This window comes from Ptychodera flava (genome assembly GCF_041260155.1).
Source record: "Ptychodera flava strain L36383 chromosome 3 unlocalized genomic scaffold, AS_Pfla_20210202 Scaffold_25__1_contigs__length_14229661_pilon, whole genome shotgun sequence".
NCBI lineage: Eukaryota > Metazoa > Hemichordata > Enteropneusta > Ptychoderidae > Ptychodera > Ptychodera flava.
The window spans coordinates 2899337-2913150 of record NW_027248279.1 but is presented as its reverse complement, the minus strand read 5'-3'; the positions used below and the strand labels follow the sequence as shown (position 1 = coordinate 2913150).

The 13814-nt window shown below is 44.0% G+C and overlaps 1 protein-coding gene across 1 annotated transcript; it reads right to left on the bottom strand.

Moving 5' to 3' along the window:
• Nucleotides 1–434: 434 nt before the first annotated feature.
• Nucleotides 435–971, bottom strand: LOC139125189 (integrase/recombinase xerD homolog). Its single transcript, XM_070691292.1, has one exon. The coding sequence runs from the start codon at nt 969–971 to the stop codon at nt 435–437; it is 537 nt and encodes a 178-aa protein (XP_070547393.1).
• Nucleotides 972–13814: the final 12843 nt, after the last annotated feature.

Sequence of the window (13814 nt, the reverse complement as noted above, 5' to 3'; positions counted from 1 at the left end):
CATGTGTTCCCCTTGAAGCTCTATCGTTTCCTCTTTCATTCACAGGCCTCACTGTTGTCGATGCGGCCAATGCCCCCGTCAAATCAAAATGAAAATGAAAAGCGTAAACTTTGTACGTAACCAACAATTGGAAACAACGAGCCAACATGCCTGTAAAGCATAAAGGGACAGGGATTTTTCGTTGTAACTTTCGGCCGATCCGTGAATAACGTATTACTTCAGCGGTAGTCAGGAAGCACGTGGGACATTGCGTAATGAGGCACTGAACACTGGAGGACCGGACCTACACATTAACCAATCAGAGAGCTGTAAAGTGAATAATACATAGTAATCAGACCTAATGCATGAGGTCCCACCAATCAGCGTAACGCAAATGGACCTTAAATTACCAGATGAACCAATCACTGATGTTGGTACTATGTCATGGACCTGATTTATGAAACAGGACTAGTTGGAGCGATACGGATGGTGTGCCCTCGAGCGTATGGGTCAGTCTTTGTTGACTTTATCTTGATTATGATTGCGTTCGTTAGCACTATGTCCCGGGCTAGCAATGTAGCGTTTACGTCAAATTCCATAGATGATTGCGCGGTGAACTCACTTACCCTCAGAAAGCCGTAGAATGCCAGCGTGAAGCTTGCCAATACCATGAGCTTGTCATTGCTGCACATGTCAGCACGCTGATGCAGGCATTCCTTGAGGCGACGGAGCAGGTCAATAGTGATTGGTAGTCGCGGCCGGTGCACTTCTCCATTGCCTCTCCTGATCCCTTGCAGTGCCCATTGCAGGAGAGCGTGCATTGTTACGTCGTCAGCATACCCGCGTTCAACGTGGTGATGCATCACCCCGGCTAGGTACACCTTAATGGTTCGGTATGCTAGTCCTCGATTTGCCAGGCTCGTAACGAAGAGTATGGCAGTCCTGGTCGTGACAGGTAAGGCCACTAGTCCATGTGACAAGCAGAAATCCATGTAACACTTTTGTCCTACCTGGTATGTGCGTCGCGTGTTCCCTGCCACACTGTTATGGATGTAGGCGGTTGCTAGTTCCGTCAGTTGTTATGTAAGCAAGCGGATGGACACAGTTGCGTTGGTACAGGTGTGGGGCTGGCATCTGCTTCGGGCACCAATTCTCGGAACCTCTCCATCTGTAAACGAGAAAGTGCATCAGCAATTGAGTTATCAATTCCACTGACATGGGCAATCGTGACATGGAAATTTCCTTTGGCTGCCTCATAAAAGATGCTATCAAAGAAACAACAGAGGGTAGGAACTCTGCTTCATATCTTGATCTATTCCTACAAGTGGGTACTAATGGGCTACACACTAAGCTGTATGACAAAAAGGATGATTTCGATTTTGAAATAATAAATTATCCCCACTTGTCAAGTAATATTTCATCTGCACCTGCTTATGGTGTGTACGCGTCTCAACTTCTCAGGTATTGTAGGGCTTGTGATTCCTACACTGATTTTCAACTAAGACACAGCTCATTGGCATCAAAATTACTGAGACAAAGATACACAACAAGAAGCCTCGTTAGGACTTTCAAAAGTTCTATGGTCTATATGACAACATTGTGGCCAAATATGACACCTCGGTCACTACAACGATTAACAACAGCATTCCCGACTTGACTTATTACAGTGATTCATATCCTGTATCTTTTCATACAATATTTAGACGATTTTGGGACCAATCCTGATGGTGTGTAGCATGCTAGCAGGGTACACTTACCCATTCCCGACACCTGGTACCACCACTAATTATCAGTGGTTCAGGATGGTCCTACTTAAATTTGTAAATCACAATTGTCCCCCGACCTGGTAATATTTTACCTTGAATGAAAATGAGTATTGGACCAGTTAATGTCATTATCTAGTTTCATGATGTCTGGGCATCTCGTTATGCCTTTTTTCCAGCTGTACACGACGGTTTGATTGTCACAATGAAACAGCACTCGGCGGCCATGCCAGCGATGCCCTCAAATTGAACAGGCGACTAGTATTGGGTACATCTCCTTCCATTCGATTGAGGCTTGGAGAGAGCCAGGCCATGCAACGGTGAACCAGTGACCTGTGTGCTAGCCACCAGATCCTACAGCGCCCGAGGCATCGGTGTAGAGGTCAAGGTCGCGCGAGAGAGTCCACTTCGTTTTGAGAAATGAGGTCGTGCCATGCCATGTCGGTAGGAAGTCGCATCACCATTTCGCGTCAAGGCGGCAGGCGTCAGATAGTGTGATTGTGACACGCAACTTGCGCAAAGTTGTGCTTAAGTCAATCATGGGGCGGAGGAAGATGCGACCTGCGGGATGCACTTGCATGCAAAACTGAGGCTGACGATGAGGGATAGCAACTCCCGTTTAGTGCATGAGTGTCGGTGGAGCCAAGTGGGAAGTGTTTGAATCAGGTCCTGTAGCTTATCGTCTGGCAAGCGTAGTGTCATGGTAAGTGTGTCCAATGTGATGCCCAGGAACGTGATGGTAGGTGATGGGCCTTCGACTTTTTCTGGGGCGATAGGTATCGCGAGGTCGCGGCATGTGTTGAGCATGGTGTCGAGGAGGTACTGGCATCGCGGGGAGTTGGGGGGGGGCAGTGCAAAAGTAGTCGTCCAGGTAATGCAGTAAGTCCTGAGAGTTTGCTCTGCGTTTGACAATCCAGAGCAGTGCTTCGGCCAGGCGAAGGGGGGCACACGATTGAAGAAGAACAGTCCTTGCCATTTAAAGCCGAGGAGGTGTCAGTCCGCTTTCTGTACTGGGCATGGTTGGAATGCATGCTTAATGTCCACTTTTGTGATGAGTGCACCTTGGCCAAGTCTCTGTAATGTCGCGACGGCATCGTCCACGCGGGAATAGGTGAGGGTGTAGTCTTCCTTGTTGATGTAGTGGTTGACGCTATCATTCCTTGGTTGGGATAGGTCCATTTTATGCGGTGGCCACCTGATTTTTTAGGCTGAAGTCCAAGCGAATTTACAATGAAGTTTGGCAGCGGTGGCACGGCAAACAGGCCAATTGTGTGGCTGAGGTGCAGTTTTTTTTGTTATAGCGGTGATGACAGCATCCGAATCAATCATTGCTGACTGGGCGTTGCGCCTGTAGCATGGTGTGCGGTTTCCACTGAAGCCGATGTCGGCACCATGAGTGAGGTCGTGGATGAGGCTGGCTGTGAATTGTTTATGCGCGCTGTCATGCAGGGCAGCTGAGAGCTTAGTGAGGTTGATTGGTGTTGTCGGCTGTGGCGTTGCGATTGTCGCTGTGTGGACGGTCACTCCCCCGAAAGGGCTAGGGGTGACTTGTTTGGTGCGTTGGTGGTGTTGCTGAGCATTGTGGTCGGTCGCGTTAAGCACTTGTGTAGCCTGCCATATTGGCAGGGGTCTTGCATGAGCCATGGTTGAAAAATCGACATACCTGAGGTTGGTCAGACTGTTTCTTGTTCGCCGGACTCTCCCAGTAGAATGGGTTGGTGGCGCTGCTGTGCTGGTTTGGGCAATCGGTCTTCACATGACCATGTTGACCACAGGGGAAGCAGGAAGGACGCAGGAGGTGTGGCTGGTTTTGGAAGTGCCGGAAATTGAGGTTTTGGCTTGGCTGGCTCGAGTTGACCCTGTCTGGGTAGCGGGCAGCATTCAGACGGAAGGATTTGTCGTACACGAGCCAGGCCTCCGGCTTGTAAGCAGTAACTTTGGAGGCGAGGAAACGAAGGTAGGTGGCCATGGGGATCGCCAAATGTGGGTAGTAGAATGTTCGATAGGAGAAAAAGATGAGGAAGCACTGTAACTAGATGTCAAAGTCATCAATGGTTTTCCAATTCACATCGGTTGTGAATGTGGCTATTAGTTTGGCCATGTGGTCTGACAATTACTTGGGTCGGCATGTCGACGGCAGGGATGGTTTGTGTGGTTTCTGTAGGTACTGACTGGAGTAGGTATTTGTCGAGGTGCGCTGGGCGTCTCTTCGACCTCGTCAATGTACGGGTTGCCGCCCGGGCGCAGCCCTTGCTTTTCTTCACTTTTGGCATGATGAATTTTGCGGTGTGAACTTGAGCATGGCAGAAGTTGAAATGGATGATATATAGCTTTGATCACACTGATGTGCACATGGATAATGACGTGGAAAGGGTGACGCAATTTGTTTAGATAACGGTAATGAGGCAGTTGGTTACGTCTCAAATGCATCCAGCAAGTGGTAGGGTTGGTGACGCATGGTGACTCATACATGTCAAGTTGTAAGGGAGCCGTCATTATTTATGGCCTGGGGGGGGTCGTAGGAATCTGATGGGGGTCACTCAAAATATTGAAAGTTACAAAGGGGGTTGCTCAAAAGTTGAGAACAAGAAAGGGGGGGGCTACTCAATTTTGTTGATATGTACTGAAGCATTTAGTTGAGTTACGAATTAATACAACAATAATAGTAAAGATATGTATATTCATACCTGGTATTTTGTACACACATATAATATATATATATATATATATATATATATATATATATATATATATATATATATATATATATATATATATATATATATATATATATATATAAATCATAATATAGGTGGTTTCAAGTAGAAACTAAAATCTCATTACGCTATGTGTTTCACGTTATTGTGATCTTCAGACGAGAATGATCAGCTATTCGACATGGCAAGCCTTATGTTAGAGGCTAGTACTGAGTACATTTTTCAGTATTTCCTGATTAAAGATTGATATACTTGCCTGATCATTAATGAGAAACGTCTGCTTTCCATATTCTTCATTGTATAGGTTACCGATAGGGGATAATGTGTAAAGCAAGCTATTCTGATTCTATAAAGTTTAAAACCAGTGGAATGCCTTGACAACAAACCCATCTTTATTGCAGGAAGGAAATAATAATAAATAATAAATGTGAATAAATGTATGTCTGTCGCTATTTTTCGTTTTCAAAAAATGTAATTGAAATCAGTGAACTGGAATATAAGTTTTGGAATACTGTCTCAGATTTCTGTTCCTTTGAGTTTTTTATATGAAAAAAATCTGAAAAAATACCCCCCAAGTGCCACCAAATAACACCATTTTAATCTCTATTTTTCAAAAGCTCCAATGGCAGGAGGGGGGACACCCCCTCCTGACCTCCCCCCCACCTGGCGACCGCAAAAGCGGTCGCTTGTGGTGCTTTCGCACCACATCTTCCCCCTCTTGTAAACAAATCCTACGGAGAACACTGCATGTCATCAGAGCACTGGATACAGACCTGTACATCAGCCCCTGTCACAGCAATGGAACCTCTTTCCGACACAGACCTGTAATTTCTGTAGCAGAGAGAGGGGTTACTCAAACACGTCATGGTTGGCAGGGGGGTTTACTCGAAATTTTGGAGTTTCGAAAGCAATTCCTCCGACCTTCCCCCAGGCCGTAAATAATGACGGCTCCCTAAACACTTCCCCTGTGTCAATCCAGACGTTAACAATGATTATAGCAAAGCCATAGTCACCCTTAAATAGCTGAGAAGTCTAACTTCGATTATCAACACTTCGAAAATAAAAATAAGCAAACAAAAATGAAGGATGATCCAGACCTGAATACAGATATCTTTGAAGAGAATCTAACCTGAAAGCTTTCAAACGTGAAGAGAGATTGATAAGATTTGGCCCTCCTAACTTCAATGGAGCAAAAACTGATCGACTCGGCAACCAATATTTTCCTTGTCAGAAGAAATCAAGAAATTTGTGCTGAATTTCATCAATGATAATTGCAGGAGGACAGAGGCAAATTAAACGATGAAAGAGTTTGGTTGCAGCAAGTTGATTAATAACAATAACAGGGCCTTCGAATATCATAGCAGGACCATATCTATTACACCAAGATAACTTATGCCAATCTTGGTAACACACTCACTCCTGTTTTTGGAAAAAAATACTCGTTACTGTTACCCATATTAGTACCAAGAAGTTTGAGACCAATACAATTCCAAAGAATTTCAAGTGGATGATAAGCACACCCATGTCATGAGCTAACCCAAAGACCTTGGGACTTAAGATAGTTAATTTTCGCATTACTGGCATGCTCATAGACAGAAAACCATTATTAAAAGCCATTAATAAATCAGTATCACAAGTAACAAGAGTATTGACATAATCAACATAAGCTGAAAGTTTACATTTTCGATCACTTCAATTTGGAATCAAGGCACCTTCAATACTTTCATTTTGTCTTATTCTGCGTAAGAGAGGTTCAATAACAATTGCATACAGCTGCCCTGATAATGAGCAACCTTGCCTTATACCACGTGAAAACTGAACAGGAGCAGTGAGAGAGGAACTGTTAACACGGAAAAGACTTATCCGTTGTGTATACAGAAGTTAACACAAAGGAACGACACGGAGACAAGTGTTTGGGCGAATCCGGGGTTATGCATGTCCTGCCATGGCAGGGGCATCGAGGCGTAATTGTGGCCTGACAGCAGAACCCGACTCCTGGTACCGTGCATCAGGCAATGTGCTAACCGGGCACCAATTTCAGGCCTATGACAGTACCCCTGGAACTTTATTGTGTAAAGCTATCCATAAAGAATCATACAGTAATCTTTAATTGTGAGCTGCTTCCCTGCAGCGAGGCACCTTTTTTCGAAGGTGGGTGGGAAATTTGTGGTGTGAACTTGGGTATCAAGGTCTAAACCCTATTCCTGTGTGGGAACATGGCAGTACGAGGCGTCATGGCAGCCTGGACAGCGGTACCGGACTCCTTGTACCGTGCATCAGGCACTGCCCTACCGGGCACCTGCTACAGGCCCATGACAGTACCCAAAATTATGGCCAAACCGCAAGTATGCATGGCTGCGGTGCAGGAGGAATAAACACGCCCCGCAATGGTGACCATGCTCCACTGGGAGATGTCTCATAGTATCATAGTATATGTTCATTGTTCCTAACATTTCATGTCTCTACAATTCATGTAGCACCATTACAACATTGGCGTTGTCCACTGAAAACCAAGTCCCCTGTCAAATCGTTGGCATGACACGAGTACCTTCGGTACTACATCAAGGGTCTCCCGTGGTGTCTGATGTAGATCTGGTATGTGTCACTCCTCCATCTGCCCATTGTCTTTATTAGCAGGTCAGGCAAGCCGGCTTCGGCAGTGGTCCTGGCTGCGCCGCTGTGGAAACTATGTGTCGCATACAGTTTAGCATCAGTAGTTCCTGCATGGGTAAGCAGTTCTCATAGGCGTTGGTTCAGTCTTTGTCGCGATAGCCATGTGCCATCCACGAATTGGAACGCCGGTTTCTTTGGGCACATGTAGCCACGGTTCCTGGTATACTTCCCATAGGCGTGGACCGCACACACAGAAGTCCTGGTTGGAGCGATACCATGAGCGTATGGGTCAGTCTTTGATGACTTTATCCTGATTTCGATCACATCCGTTAGCACTATGTCCGGGCGAGTGATGTGGCACTTACGCCAAAGTCCGTAGGTGTTCGCACTGTGAACTCAGGTCAATAGTGATTGGTAGTTGCGGCTGGCGCATTTCTCCAATACTTCTTCTGATCCCTTGCAGTGTCCATTGTGCAGAAGAGCGTGTGTTGTTACGTTGTCAGCATACCCACATTCAACATGGTGATGCATCACCCAGCTAGATACACCTTGATGGTTTGGTATGCTAGTCCTCGGTTTGCCAGGTTCGTAACGAAGAGTATGGCTGTCCTGGCTGTAACAGGTAAGGCTACCAGTCCGTGTGATAAGCAGTAATCCATATAGCAATTTTGTCCTACCTGGTATGTGCGTCGCATGTTCTCTGCCACACTGTTATGGATATAGGCAGTTGCTAGTTCCGTCAGTCGTTGTGTAGCAGGCGGGATGGACATAGTGGCGTTGTACAGGTGTGGGGCCAGCCTCTGCTTCGGGCACCAATGCTCTGAATCTCTCCATCTGTAAACGAGAAAGTGCATCAGCAATTGAGTTATCAATTCCACTGACATGGGCAATCATGACATGGAAATTTCCTTTGGCTGCCTCGTAAAAGATGCTTCTTACTAGTTTCATGATGTCTGGGCATCTCGTCGTGCCTTTTTTCCAGATGTGCACGACAGTTTGATTGTCACAATGAAACAGCACTCGGTGGCCATGCCAGCGATGCCTACGAATTGAACAGGCGACTGTTATCGGGTACATCTTCTTCCATTCGACTGAGGCTTTGAGAGAGCCAGGCATGCAATGGTAAACCAGTGACCTGTGTGGTAGCCACCAGATCATACAGCGCCCGAGGCATCGGTGTAGAGGTCGTGGTCACGCGAGAGAGTCCACTGGTAGTTTCAAGAAATGAGGCCGTGCCGTGCCATGTTGGTAGGAAGTCGCACCACCATTTTGCGTCAAGGCGGAAGGCATCAGATAGCGTGATCATGGTGCGCAGCTTGCGTACAGTTGTGCTTAAGTCGATCATGCGGTGGAGGAAGATGCGACCTGCCAGAATGCACTTGCATGCAAAACTGAGTGTGCCGATGAGGGATAGCAACTCCCATTTAGTGCATGATTGTCGGTGGAGCCAAGTGGGAAGTGTTTGAGTAAGGTCCTCTAGCTTATCGTCTGTCAAGCATAGTGTCATGGTAAGTGTGTCTAACGTGATGCCCAGGGATGTGATGGTGGGTGATGCACCTTTGACTTTTTCTGGAGCGATAGGTATTGCGAGGTCGCGGCATGTGTTGAGCATGGTGTCGAGGAGGTACTGGTATTGCAGTGGGGGCGGGGGCAGCACCAAAGTAGTCGTCCAGGTAATGCAATAAGTCCTGAGAGTTTGCTCTGCATTTGAAAATCCAGAGGAGTGCTTCGGCCAGGCGGTTGAATAGGAATGGTGCAGAGTGAAGGCTGAAGGGAAGCACACGATCGAAGAAGAAGAGTCTTTGCCATTTAAAGCTGAGGAGGTGTCAGTCTGCTTTCCGTACCAGGCACAGTCAGAACGAGTATTTAATGTCACATTTGTGATGAGTGCCCCTCGGCCAAGTCTCTGTAATATTGCGATGGCGTCGTCCACGCTGAAGTAGGTTAGGGTGTAGTCTTCCTTGTTGATGTAGTGGTGACACTCATCTCTTGGTTGGGATAAGTCCATAATTATGCGGCGGCCACCTGATTTTTTAGGCTGAAGTCCAAGCGTGTTTATGATTAAGTTTGGCAGAGGTGGCACGGCAAATGGGCCAGTTGTGTGGCCGAGGTGCAGTTCTTTTGTTATTGCGGTGGTGATGGCATCCGGATCAATCATTGCTGACTGGGCATTGCAAATGTAGTGTGATGCGCGGTTCCCACTGAACCCGATGTCACCACCATGAGTGAGGTCGTGAATGAGGCTGGCTATGAATTGTTTATGCGGGTGGACGTGCAGGGCATTAGTCGCTGTGTGGACGGTCACTCCCTTGAAAGGTCTGGGGGTCTCTTGTTTGGTGCATTGTAGGTGTTGCTTAGCATTGTGGTCGGTCGCATTACACATGGAGCACTTGTGTAGCCTGCCATATTGGCAGGGGGTCTTGCATGAGCCACAGTTAAAAGATCGACATACGTGAGGTTGGTCAGATTGTTTCTTGTTTGCCGGGCTCTCCCAGTAGAATGGGTTGGTGGCGCTGCTGAGTTGTTTTGGGCAATCAGTCTTCACATGACCACAGGCAAAGCAGTAAGGACGTAGGAGGTGTGGCTGGTTTAGGAAGTACTGGAAATTTGTGGGTAGCAGAATGTTCGATATTAAAAAGACGAGGAAGCACTGTAACCAGGTGTCAAAGTCGTCGATGGTTTTACACTTCACATCGGTTGTGAATGTGGCTATGCCAAGGCTGTCTTTGTCGAAAGCTACTTGTGTCTTGGTAGCCTGCGATGAATTGGAAGCTAGGGCATCAGCGTGCAAGTCATCAAATTCGATGAACTTACCGAGGTTAGCCAAAGCGTTTAGTGTTGATTGCTCGATGTATGGCAGTAGCAGGTCGGCTTGGGGTATTGCTGCAGGAATGTTGCCCGTTGGCTTGCTCTAGGTGGTGGGTGCCATGGCATTGCGTTGTGACTAGCTGGCTGTGCGGGTTGAACGTAGGGCACGGCCATATTGTCTAAGTTGTTGTTATGAGATTCACCACAAGTGTTGGGGTACTCCCGGATTTGCGCAGCGCCACCACTGGCAGTCAAGTCGGGTGGGGAAGCTGTAATGGTGAGTTGGTGTTCATTAACATGATTAGCGGGATGATTACTTGGGTGGGCTTGAGTTTCTGAGATACACTGAAGTACATTAGGGTCATCCAGAGTCATAAAACAGCTCAAAGAAAATGTTGTTTGACGCAATTAATGATGTTAACGATGTTACACCGTGAGAAGCTTAATTCACCAAATATAAAAGCATTAATACTGGCCGTTACTGATTTATAGGCATATTTTCGAAATCGGGGTCAAAGGTTATCCTTGCCATATGCGTTTGTCAACGTAATTTGCTTTCATACTTATACCCGTCACCAAAAATCACAGCTGTAGCTCTATTTGCTACCTATAATTAGATATGTACATAAGTAATTAAGTACGAGATACAGCACTATAAGGTCCTCAATCTAACCAAATATGACGGATGTATAACTTTTATTTACTGATTTATAGCAGTATATCAGACATCGATGTCTAAAATCATCCTACTCACCTGATTTTTTATTTGAAAATTGCTCCCAAAGCTACTCGTAGGTACCAAACATCAAACCTAGCACTATTGGAAAGATCGGAATTAGATATATGCATAATTGATGAGGTACAGGATGCCATGAAAGTTAAATGTCAAAGGTTACCGTGAAATTGAATTTTTGACAATACTATCACTGTTCAAAAGACAATGATTGTACTGGACTCTTTTGCAGGCGAGAACGAGATTTGGCCATAGCTTATCTTGAGAGGTATAGGGCAGATCGAAGGTCGCGTACATTTCCGAAAAATCATATTAAAATTATACTAAAAATTAGCAGGGTTTGTGACATTGAAGTTTAGCACATGGAAACCTGGCCCTATGGTCTACAAAGTGTCTTTAAAGAGTATGATTGATCAAAATCTATGCAAAATGAGAATGATTATAAAGTTTCTGTCAAAGATAGCCAGCAGGGCATGTGGACGTTATGCCTGGTAATGACATGAACTGTAATGGTCTTTATGATTTACTTATATGCCTAATTGCCTTTATTCAGAGCAACAGTGGTCGAATACGAATCAAGATACATCTAAGAAGGACAAAGATTATTCAAGGTCATCCAAAAATTATCAAAAATGTGGATTTCATACTGACCGATATGTACCTAGAGCAAACCTTAATCCCTATAATTTCTTATCTACATTGATTTCCTTATTATAAATAATTATACATGAAAAAAATATATACTTAATCACTAAGCAACCTTTTCTCCAGAACAACAAGGTCATGAAGAAGAAGAAGATTTTTTGATTTTTCAAATGAACGTTTATTACTAACATTAATCTCCAGTACAGAAAAGTACATATCAAATCAATTCAAATTTTGAGACGAAAAAAATGAAATCTGACAAATGCTTTATAGCAAATGATGGTTAATTACTGAAATTACTTAACAAAGTTGGACTGTAAAAAAATAGCAAAAACTGCAAAATGGCTATGACACTGATGCTGGAGCGAGACAGAGAGAGCTGGCAAAAAGGCAAACAGGTAGCTATATCACTTGCAACATAGGGAAGACAACCAATTAAATCTGGAAAAAACCCACAATTTTGTTATTGACAAAAGGCAAGATGCGAGGTGGATGAAAAATCTCCACTGAATAGGAGAAAGCAAAACAAACTTCCGAAACAAGAAAAAGCGACAGAAAATGCAAAGAAGTAGGACAGGAACACCTTACTTCTTGCACGAAAAAGCCACCTAACCGCCAATGAGAAAGAATATATTGAGAAAACTCTTCGTTGGCATGTACATGCCAACAAAGAATCTTCCCAACGGACTACCCCCTCCCATGCTGTGAGGAGTACGGTGCGCAGGACGAGATAGGTTTGGCAAAAGGGAAAGAGTGCTTAGAGGTGAAAGCATTTTCTTCACAACAAAATGGAATCAATAGTAATTGTTCAATCAATGTCTACGTAAGCAATTACGTCATTAATACACCAAATGTTTTTGAAAGCACTTATGTTTGAATTGAGCGTGAAGTAATGATATTCTTCTAAAATGCGAGACCAAACTCGCCTTTTAAAAACAGAAACAAGCATAGTACTGATTGAGGGATCATGACCATTAATTGCATTTCGTCTCGTCACATAAAATGCAATTTTAGCTGTCGTAAAAAGAAAATTTAAAAGCGCAAAAGTACTCTTGTCCATGTATGATTTATCAAAGGGCGGGCCTAAAACGAACAACCAGTATAAAATTTTGCATTCCAGACCACGAAAACGGTGACAGAGTTTAGGAAGGAGACTGAACAAAGGAGAAAGACGAGGGCATTCTAAAAATATGTGTTAAAGGTCATCTCTGGCACTACAGAAAATACAATCAGAGGATGAGCTATACCGAGAATGGAACATAAACGAGCCAGTTGTGTACGCACCGTGGCGAAGACGCCATTGAAGATCTCATTCTTTTGTTTTTGGAATTGGACTGAGATAACAAGAGGTGAACAAAGGTTTGATATTTTCAGTAAGTGAAAGCAGATCTCTGTAAACTGTATCTTGACGTTTATTGTTCCCATGAAAATTGGGCATAATCAAGAATTTATATATGCTACCCTTTTCAAATTTATACAAGGGACAATTCAAAATAATATGGTCAACAGTGCCTTTACAAATAAGTTCGATTTGGATTTTGTTTTTTCAAGCACAGGGAATAGAATCAACCAACGTCTTGACAGTATTTGTTAAAATTATATCCGAATGAATAGAAATAATGTTTTTAAACTGGCTTTGGGAGCGCAAGTTTTTGGAAAGGGTCAAAAAGATCTCAAACTTTTGTAATGCCAGCACTGATAAAGTGATTAACAAGAGTACTATCAAGAGGGTTTGTAAAACTAACACAATCGTTGAAAAAAGGGCTTCATGGAAGATATCTTTGATTGAAAGGTGTCCACCTCTTCTCAGGAATATACATGACTTCCAGACTCTCATAAGCTCAAGATGGAAATTCTGGAACAGACTGAAAATTCACTGTAAAAAGTTAAGAGGTGTACTTGAGATGACCAACATTCCGAAAATAAAAATAAGCAAACAAAAATGAAGGATGATCCAGACCTGAATACTAGTAACTTTGAAGATAATTTAATCTGAAAGCTTTCACACGTAAAGAGAGGTCCTCCTAACTTCAATGGAGCAAAAACTGTTCGACTTGGCAACCAATGTTTTCCTTGCCAGAAGAAATCAAGAAATTTGTGCTGAATTTCATCAATGATAAAAGCAGGAGGACAGAGGCAAATTAAACGATGAAAGAGTTTAGTTGCAGCAAGATGATTAATAACGATAACACGGCCTTGGAATGACATAGCAGGAGCATATCTATTCCACCAAGATAACTTATTGTCAATCTTGGTAACACACTCACTCCAGTTATTTTAAAAAATACTCGTCACTGTTACCCAAATAAGTACAAAGGAGTTTGAGACCAATAGTATTCCAAAGAATTTCAAGCGGATGATCAGCACGGCCACGCCATGAGCCGACCCAAAGACCTTGGGACTTAAGATAGATAATTTCGCATTACTGGCATGCTCTAAGACAGAAAACCATTATTAAAAGCCATTAATAAATCAGTATCACAAGTAACAAGAGTATTAACGTCATCAGCATAAGTTGAAAGTTTACATTTACGATCACTTGAATTTGGAATCATA

Bases quoted from the DNA above. Each gene is read 5' to 3' on its own strand.
- LOC139125189 (XM_070691292.1), bottom strand. From the start codon at position 971: ATGGATTTCTGCTTGTCACATGGACTAGTGGCCTTACCTGTCACGACC.